Genomic DNA, 19904 nt, shown 5'->3' on the forward strand with positions numbered 1-19904 from the left:
TTCTGACAGTGAAGCATTAAACGAAGAGGGGTCCATGTCTGAGATGGATTAGTCAACCACACGTGTTCCAAGAGCTGAACAGTAGGTGAAACGTCCCAAACTGTCCTTGCTGATCCTCCCATTTAATATATACAGGCCTGAGGCTCGACAGAGATGTACTTGCTCTTTTCCATTTTTGTTAGTTGTTTTGTCAGGGTTGTTCCTCATGGTTGTGAGTGAGGGGGTCAAAAGTGACAGACTGAATATATTTTTATCTCCTGTGTGGTCTATACAGTCAGGTTCTGAACCTGTTCGTGCACAAGTCCCCAAACAGACGTTTTTTGCCTTGGGCTTGAAAGTGACAGATCTGTGTGTGTAGAGAGTTGTAGAGCTCTTGTTTATAGTACGGTGACTCTGCTGGAGGGATGTATATTGCACACAGATATATGTCTTCCTCGCAGATGCCCATATATTTATTAAGTTTTAGCCAAATGTAGTTTTTGTCTTGCTTTATGGTTGTGATGCGTTTGGTGAGATCAGCTTTAAGCCAGATCATTATTCCTCCTGAGTCTCTACCACGGTGTACTGTGCTCAGCTTAACTGAAGGCACTGTGATTTCACTGTAGCCTGGGGGACACTGAGTAACTGCATCAGATCAACACCATGTTTCTAACAAAATTAAAATATCAATATCCTTTATGTTATTTAAAAAATCAGGGTCAGTGGCCTTAAAGACCAAAGGTGTTAGACTACAAACCCGGAATATTCTAAAAGCTTATTGTGAAAGATTTGATTTCAAACAAAAAAGAGAAACAAATTCAACTAAAGAATGGTTCAGGATCCCAGTTCTGGCAGCCTCTCGCTTTCCTTTTGTGCTTGTGTTTGTCTCCCTCTGTTTGTGTTTCCCTGTATGTGTCTCCCCTCTCTGTGTTTGTCTTTTTTGAGACGGGAGGCGTGGTTCTGGACCAGCTGCACTTAATTCCACTAATCACCTTCCCAACAGTATAAGAAGCCGGATGTTGGACACGTACAGCGCCAGATCGTTTCATCAACTACTCGGTATCGTGTCTCGTTCTTTGGCTCCACGTTGTATTTAAGTAAGATAGTTTGTTCCATGTTTTCAGTATTCGTTGTTTCATTTTAGTTTCCTGTGATCCTATTCCCCTGACTGCATCCCCACCTGCTTGCCTTCCACCAGTTCGTGTTTTTCCCATGATCCCCTCATTGTTGTTTCTTCACCTGCACCTGGACCTCACCCCTTTTTCCCTGCTCTCTGGACACTTTTTGTACACCATTGTTTAATTAAATCTTTTAAAACTGATAAATATAATATATAATAAATTCACTTTTTTTAAAAGTCTCTGTACCCTATGTCTATGTCTACAGAGTATGGAGCATTTCTTTGATTGACTCTAGTTCAGACATTGGTGTAGTGGATAGAAGAGGGGTGAATAGTTCACCATAGATGTGCAGGTTATCTGTTGGTGATGGGGGGTCTTCTGGGGTTGGATGAGGTAGGGGGGTGGGATATAGGATGTGGATGGAGTCCTGCAGGGTGATGTAGTGCTGCAGGGTTATCTATCTATCTATCTATCTATCTATCTATCTATCTATCTATCTATCTATCTATCTATCTATCTATCTATCTATCTATCTATCTATCTATCTATCTATCTATCTATCTATCTATCTATCTATCTATCTATCAAACTATCTATCTATCTATCTATCTATCTATCTATCTATCTATCTATCTATCTATCTATCTATCTATCTATCTATCTATCTATCTATCTATCTATCTATCTATCTATCTATCTATCTATCTATCTATCTATCTATCTATCTACAAAGAGGACCCATCAGAAGTTGAATTCTACATTTGTATGTGAACGCAGTGCTTCTAGATTACTAATCCTGTTGTCCGCGCCTTGTTTAAAGCACCGTGCGCTCTCTCTCCCTCTCTCTCTCCTGTCATATAGTCTGTCTTAACCTTTTTTTGTTGCCGTGTCTGACGTCACCCGCCCTTCCCTCGAGAGGAAGCTCCCGCTGACGTAGTGAAACCAGAGCCGAGCAGACCTCTGTGAAAAACAGGCGTTAGGCGCTTTAATACGAGGCTTAAACTAACGACCCTCACACTCCTGTCACTTTTATCCGCGTTTGGTGACTGTAGCGTGGACAGGAAAAACACAGCTACCGAGAGCGACTGACGAGAGGAAAATAAGAAGGTGTGTAGTCCTGGGTTTTCGTTACGGTTTCAATCATTTAACGGTGCATTTTTGTTTTGAATTCCTTTGCTAACATTATCTAACTTCATAAATGCTAAGCTAAGCCCAGCTAACAGCTACTGGGATGTCAAGGACAGTTAACATTAGCTGACTAAATCTGGGTTCAGTTACAAGTCAAAACATTGACATTATTTGTTTACCCCACCCTCAGGTAATAAAGCTATTGTAATATTCCTCTGACATTGGCAACAGCACTCAACAGTGTGTAGGTGGCACTCTGCTTACTCTCTGTATGCACAGCCTTATTGTGTAGTGTGTTTTCAGTATTTTTCTCCCAGTATTTTACAATAAGACAGTTTTTTACAGTTTTGTTATAAAGGTTTTCATACTTTATAAATAACTGTAAACTGGGAGTGTCTTTTGGTGAGGATTGTGTGCCTCAGCAGAGATACAGAGTTGGTTCACATCACATGCAATGACCTGAAACCACTTTCCTCCCTCACAGACTGTCCTTTTTCAGAAATGCCCTGTTTTCATTTTGAGGCTATAATTAGCTCGGTATGTGGAAGCCTGCCTGTTCTTTCTTTCTCTCTCACCCAGTTTCCGTCTCTGCGTTGACTAAAACCCTCTCTCTTCTTGTCTTTCTCTTCAGGCATGGCTGATCTGCTGAGGCTGCTGCTCCGGGTGGCTGAGAAAGCGGCTAACGTGGCTCGGGTCTGCAGGCAAGAGGCTACCCTCTTTCAGCTCCTCGTCCAAGAGAAGAAAGGAGATGACAAGAACAAGAAGTTCGTCCAGGACTTTAAGACGCTTGCCGATGTGGTGATCCAGGAGATGATCAAGCACGATGTTGGTGCTCAGGTAGGAGAAGTGTGGACTAAAGTTTGGACAGTCTGAATCAACTGGAGTGGCGTCATAATCATATCCTGTCTGTTCTTTTGGTCAGTTCCCTGAGATGGCTGGCTTCATTCATGGAGAGGAGTCCAACAAGTTTGAAAATGGGCTTGGTAATGACTTCATATCACCCTCAACACACTACACGTTCATGTTATCTTGTTAACTTTGGATGCAAATTACATTAAGGTTAAAGCGGACGTTTGTGTTTGTAGTGATAAGGATTATGTTTAAGAAAGTAAAGAAATATAATCAATCTAGCACTGAATCATTATGCTCCTGCAAAAGTTTTCTGCAAAGGCTGATGGCTATATTTGCAGCTTAAGCCGTTTATCAACTTAAAATGGTCTTCTTCTCAAAACGCTATTATGTGTGTGGCTCTGGCAACAATAGTGGATTATAAACCGGGCAAAGTGGGCCCCCAAAGTTTCAGGTTCCCTGCTTGTCAGTTAGACTTTGGTGTTTGATTGGTTGCAAATTTGTTAGAGGATTTGAACCATGCACCAAAGCACTGTATCAACAAAGGCATACTCTTGTGACGAGCCCTGCCTCGGAAAATCTAGTTTATAGCTCCTTCTTGAATTAGCTAATATCATAGACTGTAAATAAAGATGGACGGCTTGACCGCTCCGCGAAAGTGGGGCCAAAACATCCCAAAGATGTTTTAGGCAGTTTTTGATATGCTGATGACTGTAAAGTGTTAACTGTTCTGACAAGTTTTAACTAGACCTTTGATTCTCTGTCCGAACTTGATTGGGCCTGTAAAAAAATACAATTTCTCGCAATCACAATTTCCAAAAGCACAACCTGACATCTCCATGTGTTCTTATTTTGTTCGTACAACAGTCCAAAACCCAAAGATATTCCATTTACCTTCACATTAGACAAAGAAAATCTGTTGTTTCTTACATTTCCTGTGAAGTCTGAACCAGAGAAAGTTTGGCATTTCAATCAATTATTAAACAGTTCATGGATTTTCACAGTAGTTGCAGATTAAATTTGTGTCGATCAACTATGCGTTTCAGCTCTTGTTAATGTTGTGGTCAGATGTTACATATTTATCCCTAAATAAAGCGGTATATTATCAGATTAAGTTAAACTAAATGACACACAGTAAACATGGGGCCAGCTACTGTTCCAGCGTAGGAGAGTTTGGCTTGTTTTATAAGTGGCTTCGCTGGTATTGTTGATGATTGACAGAAGCTTTTATATGTTTAATAATGTGATATAAGATTAATAAATGCTGTATAATATTATTACATTAGAAGTTTTGTATAATAATAATCACTCAGCCTTCATATGTGTAACTAAATACTGGAAGGACTAAGAATAAACTTGACTTAAGCATCTGCACTTCCAACATCTTTCATCAAAAATAATCAGAACATAAAGCTGACACATCAATGTGTCACTGTCCAAATATTTAGCTCACTGCGCGCTGCACTGTGTAAATATTTAAAGTGATTTGTTGTCAAAGCCACCGACTCTGTGTCACCAGGAGAGAGTTTGACAGTCACAGTGTGCGGTGAAGAGGAGCAGACCGCGGCGCTGCTGGCCACGGTGCTGGACGGTGACCACACAGCGGCGTCTCTGCTGGCTCAAGCCATCCACCAAGATCCAGCGACTGTCGACGCAAACACAGAAGATCTGGCGGTGCCGCTCAGTCCCTCTGAGCTCGGCATCTGGATCGACCCCATAGGTGAAAGCTGTTTTCCTGTATGATGAGTTGAATTTATCCAGGAAACACCGCAGAGAGTTGAGCCTCAGTGACCGCTGTTTGTCTCTTGTTTTTCATGAAGATGCCACCAGCCAGTACATAGAGGGCAGAGAGGAGGTGCTGGAGGAGGGACACCTGTCTCCTTCAGGTCTGCACTGTGCTTTGGTCCTAATTGGAGTTTATCTCCGGAGCACAGGAGAGCCGGTCATGGGCGTCATCAACCAGCCGTTCAACTACAAAGATCCAGCAGGTGGAGGGTAAGTTCAAATGTGAAATTCTGTGCTTAATTCAAACAGGATCAGAAAATAATTCTACTCATTCTCTACCTTAGATATTCTTTCTGAAATGTGGTCCCATGGTGGTCCACCAGAAGGGGAGTGCCTCTCTATAGAACTCATACTGTATTCATGAGCGCAGTATATATATATATTATAATATTTTTATAATAACAATTTATCAAATGACAGTTCTCTGTAAACTCATCACTACGAGTGAGTCCTTTCACATTATCACCTTAATCTGCTGCTCCCCTCAGCTTAACAGAGCTTTATAGTGAGTGTCAGGCCATTGTTTAGCCACCGGTGCATAACTTCATTGTTTTCAAATGCGTCAGACAGACACATTTGCATTTAGAACGGTAAGGTAAAATATTCTCAAGCTATCACTTTATATTTGCATTCACAGCTGGAGGGGGAAGCATTTCTGGGGGGTGTCCTGTGGCAACATCAATGTCTGCTCAGTGTCCCGGCCTAAAGATGGACCTGGAGGGGGGCTGTCTGCGGTGCTGAGCTCCAGTGAGAAGCAGGTGGTGAAGGAAGCCCTGACCTTGCTGTGCGGCCCTGACAAACTGATGTACGCTTCTGGAGCCGGCTACAAGATCCTGTGTGTCATTCAGGGCCTGGCTGATGTCTACGTCCTGTCAGAGGGAAGCACCTTTAAGTGGGACTCATGCGCTCCTCACGCCCTGCTCCGAGCCCTCGGAGGGGGAGTGGTGGATTTGACTAAGTATCTACACTCCAGTCCTGGAGCACAGGATCCCCAGACAGAACTGACCTATCACCAGCCTTACACCGAGTGTAAAGGAGCAGACCGCTGGGCTAACCACGGCGGCCTGGTAGCTTACCTAGACTTTTCTCAGCTCCGCAGCATCACCGGACCTCTGAAAGGCAAGCTGTAGTTGAAAGAGCAGTGGATGTAATCTGCAAAAGCTGAGGCATTTTTGTTGCATATATGATCATATTCATGTTTTCTATATTAGCAGAGAGAAGGATGGGATTATTAGGATGAACTATTTTAAATATATATAATACTGTCTTATTTTTAACCAGATATATTTGCAAGAGTATATATTACAAGATGAACATCCGGTCTGGGAAAAATGCATTTGAGGTTTTCTTTGAGTTTATATTTTGGCCCATGTCCCATCTGCTAACAGGACTTATGAGCTGTACTGCAGCCAGCCACCAGGGGGCAGTGCAGATGCTTTGGCTTCACTTTCAGGGAGCGGTCAAGCTGTCCATCTTTATATACAGTCAATGGAGACAGAAAGTAAAGTGACATGTACAACAAAGTACTAGAAATCCCTTTTTTGAAAAGGAAGAAAAGAAAAAGAGGCTCTGGGGTTTATTCTCGATCAGAGATGTGGACCTGAGACCTGGACTTAAGGTGAGTCGAGTCACTGTTTTGATGACTTGCAACTTAACAGAAAATAAATCACTTGACACTCGACTTGGACTAGGAAGTTAAATACTCTTGTCTTGAGACATGGTGACTCAAATGACTTCAGTTTAAATGTAACATTAAAAATGTGCAGCGTTGTCAATGTTGACATTGTTGGCAGTGTCTGTAGAGTCTTGGACCAAATGACTTGAGTCACATGTCTGTTGTCCCAATACCAAGAGAGCCTTTATGTCTTTTCATGTTTTTTAAAAACACACTGATCTACATGTTAGCAGATGAGTGGGACCTGACACGTGATAAGACGGTGCCTCAGACAGCAGTATATTTCTCAGTCAGTTTCACCGTTGACTGCTGTGACGATCCAAGGTGACGGCTTCCTCCTTGCAGCTACAACAAAGTAACCATTATTTGTGAATTTTCTCAGACCTGAATTTATTCAACATCGCTAAGCTTTGTAAGTTTGTCTACATGGAGAAAGGTAATCATGTTAGTTAAAAGAAGGAACAGTGCTCACTGCTGGACAGCTGAGGACTGAGCACTGCCAGAGGAAATGTAATGATGCATCACAAAACTGCTTCTGACTGATCTGAAGGATTTTTCTTGGACTTGAGTCTAAATTGCTGTTATGAAAAGTGATATTGCATTTTTTACACCTTATATAACCTGTGAAAGGTTATAATAAGTGAGTGAAAGAGACTCATGTCGTGTGCAGGAACCTGCACTTCTCTTAAACAACTCCTTTTAAGGAGCAGACAGATTGACGTGCCCTGCCCTCTCTCCATGGTCATTGCACCATTTGTTAACAAGGTCAGAGAATGGAAAAGCCATATGCGGTAGAACGGTGACACAGAGCCCTTTCCTGTGTGCGTTTGCTGGCTAACCGGTTTCTCTGAAGGACTGAAACAGACTTGAATCAGGATGTTTGTAATGATGACACGTGTAATCTTGCTTTCAATGTCACTCCATATGTTTAAAATTATATAACTTTGATATGCATTGTTAAATAGCTGAGAAATTATTTGTGTTTATGTCTAATGATCATAAAACAGAACAACAATGTGCATATAGGAAATCCTCTTTATTTTGAAAATCAGAGAAAGCGGGGGAAAGAAACCCAACAGTGATATTTTTAAACTGTTTGCCAGCCAGGGAACTCGCCTCATGATTCCCTACAAAAAACCCTGATGATTGTCAGATATTTTTTGCAATACTTATGCATATTCCGTTAAAAACTTTGAAAAGAATAAAACAATCTGAAGCGTTGGCTCTTTCTTTGACCTCTTGGACTTCGCACTGCTACACCTTTAACATACAGCACTGTACATTCTCCAGTCGAGGTGGACGTGGAAAACCACCCACTCTGCTCAACGTGGCTTCAGCCGTGGATCCAGTTTCCCACACAGGGACTGAGTTAGATATTCAGTGTTATAAATAACGGGGTTTTTTTCACAATGTAACGATTCAGAGTAACAATTTGAAATGAACCCTGCCTAATTGGAGAAACTCATTTAAGGCCTCATTTCAGTCTCAGTTGTAACTTTCCTTTATGCTATCAAATAGTTTTTTCATCAGAAGAAACTAAATCCAGGATTTTGTTTTACATTTTGAGTTGGTTTCATTTAAAATGGGCATTTTAGTAACAACTCAATCCATGTCTGGGAAACGGCTGAAATGCATACAAAAGAAAAAAAATATTTGACACATGAAAAGAAACATGGCAAACTGAATGTCCTGCTTCAATGAACTCAAACATTTGCAACAAAGGTTATTTTCAGGCTAACCACACAAACCCAAAAATCATCACAATGCCAGAAAACAGTTCTGATACATGGGTTTCTCCAGACTGATGATCGGGCACAAAATGTTAACATTAGGATTCTACCCAAAAAAACAACCTTATTTTGCAAATGAGCCTGCTAGCTTAGCGAGCTAACGAGTCTGGTTAAGCTAAATCACTGAGGACTGTTCAAAATGCCTCTGCTGTTATTACAGGGGTGGGTGTGCAAATTAACACAACAAAAAAAACAATGAACATGGTACTTCTCATCAACTGCCCATATAAAAAAATAACCTCTCTCAAATTCCATATCACACAAAATTGTCATTTTACTGCACTCTCACAATCTTCACATATCAGATGTAAACAAAAATAGCTTAAATTAACCTATGCTGAAAATTAAATTATTACTATGCAAGAGCCAAAAACCAAAATACAACAAATTATAATTTTTATGACCCCTTCATGTTGTTACGGACATCAGTTGTTCCGCTTCAGAGTTTCTGTGACCTTAACATTTTGAAAGCTGAACCACATCCAGGTGCAAGTATTACCCAGAAGAAAACACCAGTTAATAGCACGACTGCAAAACTTTTCAGATCCAGATTAGTAATTTATTTTAATTGGTGACAGTCATGGCTTAAAATGCCCCAAAACATCATCAGTGGCATAAAATGGCACTTAACAGAAGTAGGACCCTGATGAAGATGGTGCTAAAATTTAAAATTACAACTAGAACACTTATTTTTCAGTAGCAGCATGAACAACTATACGAAATCAACACACTGCACATGTTTTTAACTGTTGTCTTATTCAAGGCTCACTGTGAAGTTGGTAATGATCAAATTAAAGTAATAAAGTAACAATGTTGATGGAAAAAAATCACATTTGACATTAAAGTTTACATACAGGTCAGGCTTGCTTCAGTATTCATAAAATCCAATGGTTGTTAACAATATGCTTTGTTAATCAGTTGAACTGTGACCAACATTTTCATTGTGTTACACAGTGAATCAACAGGGGGCAGTGTTAGATCAATTCTACGTTGTCTTCAAAGCAACAATGAATCTCTGGAGGAGGAAAAACATCAACATTTCAAAATGTCAAGGTGTAATTCAAAGTTTTAAGACCTTGTCAAAGCAGCTCAGCTGAGCTCGTCACTGCTGTTAGATTTGAAACTGCTCTGATTAAAACGTCAATCTGGAGCTGAAACAGGCAGATATAGCGTATTTGAATCAGTATACCCCAAAACAAAAAACAAAAAAGCTCTTTTATCATTTTCATTTATTCAGGTCCAGATTTACATCCTAACTCTCTCAGTTGCTCAGAGACTCTTGAAAAGAGGTTCATAAAGGCCGGATGTGATTCTCTGGTAATCGCCACACAAATATCAGCATTAACTTTAGAATAACGAACAGGTTTGGACGATTAACACTGTATTTATGTGTGGAGGGGATGAAAAGGGGTAAAATATATGGTCCTCTTTTGCGTCGTTCATTTCAACATGTTTTTTGGCAGGACTCATTCTGCACAAATGGCCAAATCTTCACAAAGTGATCACTGAAGGGGTTTCTGTAATGTCTCAACACTGAAACCAAACTCCTAGAGATCTCAAGTTTGTTATTTCACAACTCTAGAAGGGTCCAGGTAATATTTTTAAGATGATTTTTTTGGCAGTTTTTCCAATTATACAGGACAGACAGAAATGGGGTGGGGGTGGGGGGGCACAGGTCGGAGTCAAACCCGCAGCCGCTGCCTAGAGGACCTTCAGCCTCTTTACACAGGTTGACTGACCTAACCACTGTGCCACCGGCCGCCCCGTCCAGGTAATATTTAATTATGCATCATGTCAGTTTAAGAGATAATTTGCCCTTTTATAGTAACACAACTGCTTGTTGCCTCCGTGGATGCCTACAGCTCGAAGCTGACTGCATGTGACTTTCACTGAGGGATGTATACAGAAATCTTGCTGTCTTTAGGCATACTACCAGAGATTCACATCATTTCCTCTGATTTCACTGTAAAAGAAAACAGCTCTGGCCAACTCACTGATAAAAATGTGATGTTTTTCACATTTTTTTGTGCTTTTTATAGATTTAGTTCAGATGTGTTGGGTTGATTAATTTTTGAAGTATGGTGGGCGAGGTGCAGATCTAACATGAGTAACCACTGAGACCGCTGCCTAAATCATTATCTTCTTCATATTAATTGTAGTGATCCATAACTCTCTTCAAGTGTTGCTCTGCATGGAACCGTCTAACTAACCTTATACATAACATTAACAAAAGTGAGAAAACCGCAGTGTTAAAATGCAGGTGAATAAATCATGCGTTGCAGGATTTGGCAGGAAATTATGAAAGAACGTTTCTTTATAGCACCCTGATAGGGATGATTCAATGCCAAGGCTACAGTCGTCTTGAAGACCAAGAAAGAAATAAGGTGAAATGAGAGATAAAGCATCATCACCGCCACCTCTTCAACCCTCCTTCAATACTTGTTCAGTCACCAGGCTATTCTTCAGAATTCAGCCTTTTTCTCTCTCTTCACTGGCTGATCTGAGTACAGATTTACCCACATGAACTATCTCCATTTCAGATCTTGGCACGCCAAGAGGCGAGAGACAAACATGGCCATTATTTATTGTGTCCCTGTGTTGCTTATGTTGATACACTGAGAGGTCTACAGACTTCACCTCTGGAAGGGTTTGCGGACCTTCTTCCTCCTTCTGGGGGGTTTGCCACTTTCAGCCCACGTCTCGCTGGACTCTGGCCGTTGAGCCCCCGGCATAAAGAAACCTGTCTGGCTTGGGGGAGGGGAGAACGGGGGTGCTGCAGCACCAGGTGGGTGATGAGGAGGAGGACTTGAGGGGAAGAAGCCCCCATTCGCAGCCATGTCGTTAGGAGGTCCTCCCTTGAAGATGCGGTTGAAGAAGTCCTGCAAATCTGCAGGGTTGGTGGGACCTGTGGCTTGCTCTGATGGCGTCCTGAAAGTGAAAGTTTGGAAAGTTCAGATATAATTTGTGTTAGCGCCTCAGGTTATGTGGCAACAGCACATGCGTAGAACAAAACTATGGCCAATTGTAAAGGCATTAGTGGAGGCAGGGCTCCAGACTGCGACCAAATGCAACCAAAATTTGAGTGTGCAACTTGAATTTGTGTGGCAAAACAGCAACAAAGTGGCCGATAAGACAGGAACAATATGTAAGCAGCGTAAGAAGATAGTGCCGTCAACACCTAACACGTGAGCTCCCGCAGCTAGTCACAGTGTCGGGACCTGACGGACCCAAAGCCTCCATATGTGACGAGTTGCAGAGTGACCGCAGAAATTTACTAAACCAAAATAGTTTTCATGTCGGCTCTAGGGGGCCACAGCGCTACTAGTGAAAAAAGTTAGTCTGGAGCCCTGGGAGGGATGATTTAAACATAAATTATATTAAAAATTATTAAAAATGCAAACAGTATAGGTTTATTTCTCATTAAAATCATTAGCACATCAACACACAATACAACGGGAAGGCCCACACACAGAAGGATTCTGGGAAATGCATCGATCACAGTAGAAAGTGTTGGAAAAAAATGATAAAAAAAAGAATAACATATTTACATGCGTTTGTGACTTTTTTGTCAGTAATTGAAATATCATATGCTGCAATATAATGCATTTTCCACGTACCACGTGTCCAAAAGGAAGACTCTTTATTCTGGAATTTGCTTCATATTTTCAAGCAGGAAAACTGTGCCAGACCTCCCAGATATCTAAAGTTCCCAAAACTATCCCACAATCAGTTGATGAGGCAAAATGTAGGCCTGACTAAGAAGAGGACGACAAAAATAGTCCATGCTTTAGCGTCAACAGCAAACACTTTCTTTTACTTGATGGGACGTACCTGTGTCGTGTGGAGTTGCTGTTGTTCTTTGCGCCAAAAGAGATGTGGTAGGGCACACGGTGCGTGTCAGGAGAAATACCTATTCTTTGGCAACCTGCCCACTCTGAAACATGACAGCATCACACCCGGTCACAAAGACTGAGAGGAAAAAAGTGCATCTAGGAAATACTCTGAAACTGCACCGCTCTGAGGCAGGATGGATACTGACAACATATGAGCTCATGCACACTACAAAGTGTGTTACTGTTTAGTTACTGATGAGGGATAATCACCTGTAATGTCATACACCTTGCCGTCCATAAATGCAAAGTATGTGATTCGTAGGCCCAACATGCTGGACTCGGCCCACAGGTCCCCCTCCTCAGCACTATGGCAACGGTTGCACTCGGCACAGAAGCGGGCCTCAGCGGGTTCACGATCCATCTCGAACCGCCTGCACAGACACGGGTCATGAAAGAAATAAAAATGTGGTGAAAGTTTAAAACATAAGCTGTGATTCAGCTGTGTGTAATACAAAATGTTAAACTTGAGGCTGCGGAAATATCTGACACTGATTCAGTTGTTGATGTTGGGTGTGTAGCAACGTACTTGTGTTTGCCCTCGCACTTGGTACACATCATGGTGTTCATGGCTTCCTTCAGGTCATCCTGCAGTTTAGTGAGAAACTCGTTCATGGACTTTGAGAGTTCGGTTGCTGCCATGCGCTTCCTGCGTGGGAACGAAACACACCAGTCAGTGATGTGTGAACCTGACAGGGCTATGGCTTCAAACTCACACTAAATCACTGTACAATTTAAGGCCCAATAAGAAAGCACTGTTAATCCTAAATCATAGACCAAGGATAGTTCCAGTGAATCTCTATTTACAATCACTATTTTACTGAAATCGTAGGAAACTGGAATCTTGTGAGGACAGTGTCCACTGAAGGGCGCATTCACTCTGCCGTGGTTTAACAAAACGAGGATGAGAAACATCATAAGTGTGTATATTTAATTTGAAAAAATTGATGATATAACTGCATTAAAATGTATGTAACAATGTAACTGAAAAAATATTAGCATTCATGTCCTGTGATAACCATTTTTTCTGTGTACTCACAACTCATACTCTCGGCGTGTCTCTGGGTTGCTGACAATATCCCAGGCAGCCCTCAGTACTTTGAACGCTTCTCCAGCTCGTGGGTGTTTATTCTTGTCTGGATGGACCTGAAGAATGAAGGACAGAGGGAAAGGCTTTGTGTGTAAAGGAGAAAAACTCATTAGTCATTCATTTAGGCGTCTAATATCTGTAATTGTCACACCTGGACAGCCAGCTGTCTGTAGGCCTTCTTCAGTTCAGCCTCAGTAGCGTGCACCTCCACACCGAGCACTGTAAACGGGTCGAGCTCATCCTCTGGTACCTCAACCAAGGCCAGCAGTCTCTCCAGCTCTTGGCCTGGCTGGCTTTTCCCTGCTCTGCCAGGGGAGTCAGGGCTGGACGGTGGTATGCGGCCATTCCTCCTGAACCTGCTTCGGACACTCTCAAGCAAGGACACCACCCTCTTCCAAAAGCGTGACTCCTGAAAAGCTGTCCAATAGCGTTTTCCCCTCTCTCCACCAAGGCGAACCAATGAACCCTTTGCCCACTTGGAACCGAGAATAACCAAAGCACAGAAAAGTCTTAAACAGGATAAGGCAGCTGTCATTACCCACTTTACTGACCTAACTATTTTATCCACCAGGTCTGTTCCAGTGCATTTCGTCCATTTCAGAATCCGACTGGCGTCAGCCTTCATTCCTGCTGTATCCGTGGCCTTTAGTAGGAGCTGCTGCCCAAAGTTGTAAAGCTTCACCCCTCCAGTCTCCACACCGACTCCACAGTTGTGAGTTAATGTGACAATAATCTCAATCATCATGTGGACGCAGGAGATGCACCAGAAACTCAGAGACTCTGACAGCATCTCCTTGAAAGCCAAGACGAGCTGGTTACCTGTCCGCCGGCGACCACGGTTCTGCTGATGGTGGTGGTGGTTACGTCTGCGGGTCTGCTTGTGCCGACCGCCACTTGACATAACATTGCCTTTTTGAATGGAGGAAAAGGCGCCGCCACTCTGTTCTGAAACTGATCCACTGCTCCTCAATTTGCATCTCCGCCCAGGCCCCACGTTCCTCCAACCAGATTCCCCGTTCATGTCCTGCTCCTTCGCAGCTTCATCCTCTTCTTGGTTTATAACATGCGAGTTCTCGTGATCTGCAGCGTCGTCATGTTCGAACCCATCTGAAGCCTCCTCGGTATCCTCTTTAGCCTCCGTAGAGCCACAATACTCTGCTTCACCAATTTCAGAGTCTTGTGGCGTGGCTGGATTCGGGGTGTCCTGAGATTTGAGATAGGGGGTTTTGTCCTCCTGCTCGCATTCATCATCAGTCTGTCTGGCATCCCACAGACTAGATTCGGTCACTGATGTGGAATCACCATCAGGGATCTCCTCGTCAGTGTCTGTAATGCAATCCATATCCTTCTCAGCTGCTTCTCTCTCCATGTTCCTTACAGTTTGATTGAAGCACTGCGAAACTGGAATCTCATGGAAAATTATATCCTAGATCCATAATCTTTGCCAATGTTTTCCCCAGGCTCTCATGACAAAGTGAGACTGGGGGCTCCTGAGGGTCAGTCTTAGGTCCACCATATCAGCAGCCGCTTCCACTCACATCATGCATGACAGCGTTATCTGAAAAGCAACATGAAGAGTTCAGCTTACAGCATTTTTATTACAAGTTTTTACATCTTACAAAAACTAAAACGGAGGGGTGGCCACTTTGATTATATACATTTTCCAACTATCAGACACTTTGCAGTATCGTTTAAACCTTGGCAGGTCTCTTATCAATATATATTTTTTAGATAGTTTATAATAAACACAGACATCTGGTTGGTTAATCTTGACCGTTTCTCAATTGAATTCCCAAGAAAAGGTATTATATTACAGTGCATATAAATCTAGAAAAACTGAAACTACACATACTGCGATAAAAGATACGATTGTATCCATACTGCACACCCAGCAATGAACTGATTGGTTGATCAGGAAGAGCACCACGAAGAACAGATGAATCATTTATGTTACTTATCAAACAACACCCCAAAGCAATTTCAGTCAAAAGCAGCTGGACTTGGTTATTTGTCAGGAAGACGTTTCACCTCTCATCCAAGAGGCTTTATCAGTTCATGTACACATCTGACCAGGCTGGGACTGGTCCAGGATCAGGACCAGGCTGGTCAGAAGCATACATGAAATGATGAAGCTGATGAACTGATGAAGCCTCTTGGATGAGAGGTGAAACGTCTTCCTGACAAATAACCAGGTCCAGCTGCTTTTGACTGAAATTGCTTTGGGGATAACGACAACCTGGACAAATGAGAACTATCACAGGCTTACCGAACAAGAAATGTCAAACATTCGTTGGTGCCAGTTTCTCAAATGTGAGTGTGTTTGTCTTTTTTATCTTATTGTAAAGTGAATATCTTTAGGCTTGGCAAAACAAGACATGTGAAGACGTCACCTTGGTCTCTTGTCATGTGTGACAGGCATTTACACCCTTTTCTGACATGTCACAGACTAAAAACAGTTGCAAACACAAAACTGAGAGATGAATTTATAGTGAAAATAACAGTCAGTGGCTTGTTTTTACCCTTGGTTTTTGATTTAATAATGAAATAATGAATTGTGTCATGCATAATCAATATGCCTGGTCCACAAGGGCTTAGATGACCAGAAACCAAAAGTAGACACTTGACAATATTAATACTAACAAAATAAACCATCCTGACGTTTCTTCCAGGCTTTTGCAACAAAAGAGGCTATAACCCTTAAAGACTGAAACTAAACAACCATTGCATCCTGTCAACATCAGTGCTGCAAATCATTCCAGGATTTTGAACAAACATTTCATTAAAAACAAACACCTGCTGCCACCAGTACAACGAGGAGGAGAAGATTTAGACTTAAATGTTTCACCATGACAGAAGCTTTTTCCTGAACTTATAACTAATGAGTCATTTATTAACGTAATGTAGCTACATGACCTCGGCCGGATGAAATGCACATGAAATAACACGCTCACACTTGCTTTGACACGTACATGTGCAATGACAGATTATATTCTGTAAACTACACTGCTGATAGTTGTGTTGTTGCTAATCCAGTTAGCCAAAGAGCAACACGGTGTTTCTATAAACGAGCTAAACAACAAACCTTTAACCACAGATAAAAACAGCCACTATAAACCGGTCGATCCTGTCTGACACCTTAATGTGACATTATTTAACTGTGATAACACCAGCAGATGTGGTAAAGGCGGCTAATGTTAGCAGGTGTTAGCACGAAGCAGCAGCCACCTGGATGACAGACAGCAGCTACAGGAGCTAAAATTAGCTTTCCTCTGGCTGCCTAACTTGACAACTTTCAGACTAAATAAAGGTGTGAAATGAAGATTAAACGACAGCAAAGCAGCAACGTGTTCATGTCTTTAGCTCGCAGACAGAAACACGAGCAGCTAACGTTACCTTTGAGCTAATGTTGACGCTGCTTTCACGAGTTAAAGGTTTGAGTGCAGGAAAAAAGAGGCAAATTATTCTGCTTTTAAACAAACCTCTCAGATAATTGTGTAGCCTTGTTTGTTCACAGGCGGCAAACGTGTCCGTGTTGTTGTTCTTTTTAGCCACTTCTTCTTCTTCTTCCTCTTCTCCTTTTCCTACTTTCTTCCAGTTTCTTCTTCCTCCTCCCCTTCTTCTCCTTCTCCTTCTTCTGCTGCTTCTTCTTCGTCGTTTTTTTTGTGATTGAGCAACAACTCAGGAAACCAACACTGCCCCCACTGGTGTGTCGGTGCAGCGGCGCAACATAGTGTAACAACTGTGCGCTTTGTGAGAAAAGCATCAAATTTAAAACAGTACAATTATTATTTAATTGTATTTAATTTAATTTAATTTTATTTTATTTTATTTTATTTTATTCAATTTAATTTAATTTAATTTAATTTAATTTAATTTAATTTAATTTAATTTAATTTAATTTAATTTAATTTAATTTAATTTAATCTTATTTTATTTTATTTTATTTTATTTTTTTAATATTCTTTATTTGCAATTTGGCATCGTAAGGATGCCCCCTGGGCACCTCCCTGAGGAAGTGTTTCAGGCACGTCCAGCTGGGAGGACACCTCAGGGAAGACCCAGGACTAGATGGAGAGATTATATCTCCACACTGGCCTGGGAACGCCTCAGGATCCCCCAGTTAGAGCTGGTTAATGTGGCCCAGGAAAGGTAAGTTTGGGGTCCCCTGCTAAAGCTGCTGCCCCCGCGACCCGACCCCGGATAAGAGGTTGAAGATGAGATGAGATGAGATTTGCAATTTGAACAAATACAGTACAAACAAAACTGTATGGTATCATACTTGACAAATATATATATGTGTGTAAAGACAGTCAGTTCTCCTTTCAGAAAACAATACACATTCAACTATAATGACATTACATAAGAATACTTGATAAGATATCATAAGAATTATTTTAACATCGGGAGGGAAGTCAGATTTTGCATCTGCGGACCACGAGAGGTCAAGTCCAAAATGGCCATTCAGTCGGCTATAATGTTCAAACGCTCATACTTTTGGTCAGAAAAACAATTTAAGTGTAATTTCCTGCTAAATTCATTTGGTGTCATTTGAGATCATCAGTTATCTGGAAAATTAATTTGTGTTTCTTGATGAGGACTGAATGAGGTCATTGATGGGCTGAATCTGCCTTTTGAACTTGATAACTCCAACAGTTTTCATGGTAATCATGTAACATTTATTTTGAACATTCAAGACACTTAGAGGATGAATTAGTAGTATTTGGGCAACTCTATGATGTTTGCTGTAGCGCCACCACCAGGCAGAACTTTGAATGTATTGAAAGCATTGTTTCGTTTTTGGCAAATTTTCACCTTGACTTTGACATAAATTAATTTTTCTTGATAACTGATGATCTCAAATGTACCAACAAATGAATGTGCATACAGGATTTAGTAGGAAATTACACTTAAATTGTTTTTCTGAAGTACTTGGCTCAAAAAGCTGAGAGAATGGCAACCATCTTGGATTTAACTTTTACACACCGTAAACGCAAAATCTGACTTTCCTCACGATAAACTTTATGGTATGTACTAACTCAAGACTTCAAGCTTTTCCCACAAAGTGCACAATTGTTGCAGTTATGTTGGTATAGCCGATAAATAATAGGCTGTGATGACTTTTGTCCAGTCATTTTAAGCCAAAACGGGTCAACGTTGAACAAAGCGCAACAGAAGCGAACTCAACTGATTTTGTATCCTCAATATTTCCTGAGTAAGAAAAAGACCCTGAAGAATCCAAATAGGGGAACGTAAAAAACAAATATACCCTATGCATTCACCTATTTATTAATTTTATCTATTTTATCATTTTATCTTCAATTTTTTTTTGAAATTGTTAGTTAACATGGGCAAATAGTGCATAATCTAATTACGTATATGCTAATTTTCATAAATACCACAACGGATCTAAACATTGGGTAAAGCAGGTGAAAATGTCTGGTTGAATCTTGTTGACATATAAGAGTAAAAGACTTAATGTTAAGGTCTGAACGAACCCATTTAGTTTACATGAGTGTTAATAAATGGAGCAGGAAGAAGGACGATAGAGTCTCAATGTGAAAGGGGAGGACCAAATAGTAGAGAGAGAGATTATCTAAAGGAAGTAGCAAACATCAAACCCTCCCTACTGCCCAAATATTTGGAAAAATGCATCCATTTATCAAAACCATTTATCATGCTATACCTGCCTCAGCAAATCCTCTCCATGTCGACACCAACTGTTCTGAAACTATACAGTGATACAAACAAATACAAACATGTAGATCAAACATTACACCAGATTTAGTTTCTCTCCACTTGCTCAACCCAATGGATCTTCTTTCAGGGCAAATATTCTATTATTATTATTATTATTATTATTATTATTATTACGACAATGATCCAGTTCATGTACTTGACTTCCAGTTCAGCCTGACTTTATCCTGCTAATTAAATCCTGTGTGTGTGTGTGTGTGTGTGTGTGTGTGTGTGTGTGTGTGTGTGTGTGTGTGTGTGTGTGTGTGTGTGTGTGTGTGTGTGTGTGTGTGTGTGTGTGTGTGTTAGGCAAACAGCACGATTGTATTTAAAAAACAAAAGAGCAATGAGCCCTGGATTGTACACCCAAGAGAATATAATCCACCATGCTGAGGATGTTCTACCAGTCGGTGGTAGCCAGTGCCATCTTCTTTGCTGTTGTGTGCTGGGGCAGCAGACTGAGGGCAGCAGACGCCAAGAGGATCAGTAAGATCATCAGGAAGGCTGGCTCCGTCCTGGGGGTCCAACTGGACTCTTTGGTGGTGGTGTCTGAGAGGAGGATGCTGTCTAAACTGCACAGCATCCTGGACATCAACTCTCACCCTCTCCACCAGCTGCTGACCTCCAGCAGAAGCACCTTCAGTCACAGACTCATTCTCCCCCGGTGTAACACTGAACGCCGGAGGAAGTCTTTTCTTCCGATGGCCATCAAACTTTATAATTCATCTACAGGTCAGGTAAGGGACAGTGGAGACACTGTGTCCTGAGCAAATGTCACTTTGTCACTTTATATCACTTTATATCATCACTACATCACTTTATTTAGTTGTACTGTCACTTAGTTCAGTCAGAAATGCTGCTACA

At 41.4% G+C, this 19904-nt stretch overlaps 2 protein-coding genes across 2 annotated transcripts; one reads left to right on the forward strand and one right to left on the reverse strand.

Moving 5' to 3' along the window:
* The first annotated feature begins 2060 nt into the window (after positions 1 to 2060).
* On the forward strand, positions 2061 to 7758 carry inpp1 (inositol polyphosphate-1-phosphatase). The gene is made up of 6 exons (XM_083938918.1): positions 2061 to 2207; positions 2860 to 3065; positions 3151 to 3211; positions 4597 to 4797; positions 4898 to 5072; positions 5500 to 7758. Exons 2-6 carry the CDS (start codon positions 2862 to 2864, stop codon positions 5990 to 5992), a joined length of 1134 nt encoding a protein of 377 aa, XP_083795044.1. The 5' UTR covers positions 2061 to 2207; positions 2860 to 2861; the 3' UTR covers positions 5993 to 7758.
* A 146-nt stretch (positions 7759 to 7904) lies between these two features.
* On the reverse strand, positions 7905 to 16924 carry dnajc14 (DnaJ (Hsp40) homolog, subfamily C, member 14). Its single transcript, XM_083938917.1, has 7 exons — positions 16787 to 16924; positions 13459 to 14865; positions 13257 to 13363; positions 12747 to 12866; positions 12431 to 12591; positions 12159 to 12261; positions 7905 to 11255 (listed from the first exon to the last, which is right to left on the reverse strand). The coding sequence occupies exons 2-7, from the start codon at positions 14674 to 14676 to the stop codon at positions 10961 to 10963; spliced, it is 2004 nt and encodes a 667-aa protein (XP_083795043.1). The 5' UTR covers positions 14677 to 14865; positions 16787 to 16924; the 3' UTR covers positions 7905 to 10960.
* Positions 16925 to 19904: the final 2980 nt, after the last annotated feature.

The sequence above is a fragment of the Echiichthys vipera genome (genome assembly GCF_963691815.1).
Source record: "Echiichthys vipera genome assembly, chromosome: X".
In the NCBI taxonomy this organism is placed as follows: Eukaryota; Metazoa; Chordata; class Actinopteri; order Perciformes; family Trachinidae; genus Echiichthys; species Echiichthys vipera.

What these genes read in the sequence shown, in the direction of transcription:
- inpp1 (XM_083938918.1), top strand. Translation starts at nt 2,862, where the DNA reads ATGGCTGATCTGCTGAGGCTGCTGCTCCGGGTGGCTGAGAAAGCGGCT. An exon ending in CAAGTTTGAAAATGGGCTTG is followed by an intron (nt 3,212 to 4,596) that starts GTAATGACTTCA and finishes CTGTGTCACCAG; the next exon opens with GAGAGAGTTTGACAGTCACA. An exon ending in CATCTGGATCGACCCCATAG is followed by an intron (nt 4,798 to 4,897) that starts GTGAAAGCTGTT and finishes TTTTTCATGAAG; the next exon opens with ATGCCACCAGCCAGTACATA.
- dnajc14 (XM_083938917.1), bottom strand. Translation starts at nt 14,676, where the DNA reads ATGGAGAGAGAAGCAGCTGAGAAGGATATGGATTGCATTACAGACACT. An exon ending in AAGTGCGAGGGCAAACACAA is followed by an intron (nt 12,592 to 12,746) that starts GTACGTTGCTAC and finishes GTGTCTGTGCAG; the next exon opens with GCGGTTCGAGATGGATCGTG. An exon ending in AGCAACTCCACACGACACAG is followed by an intron (nt 11,256 to 12,158) that starts GTACGTCCCATC and finishes TTTCACTTTCAG; the next exon opens with GACGCCATCAGAGCAAGCCA.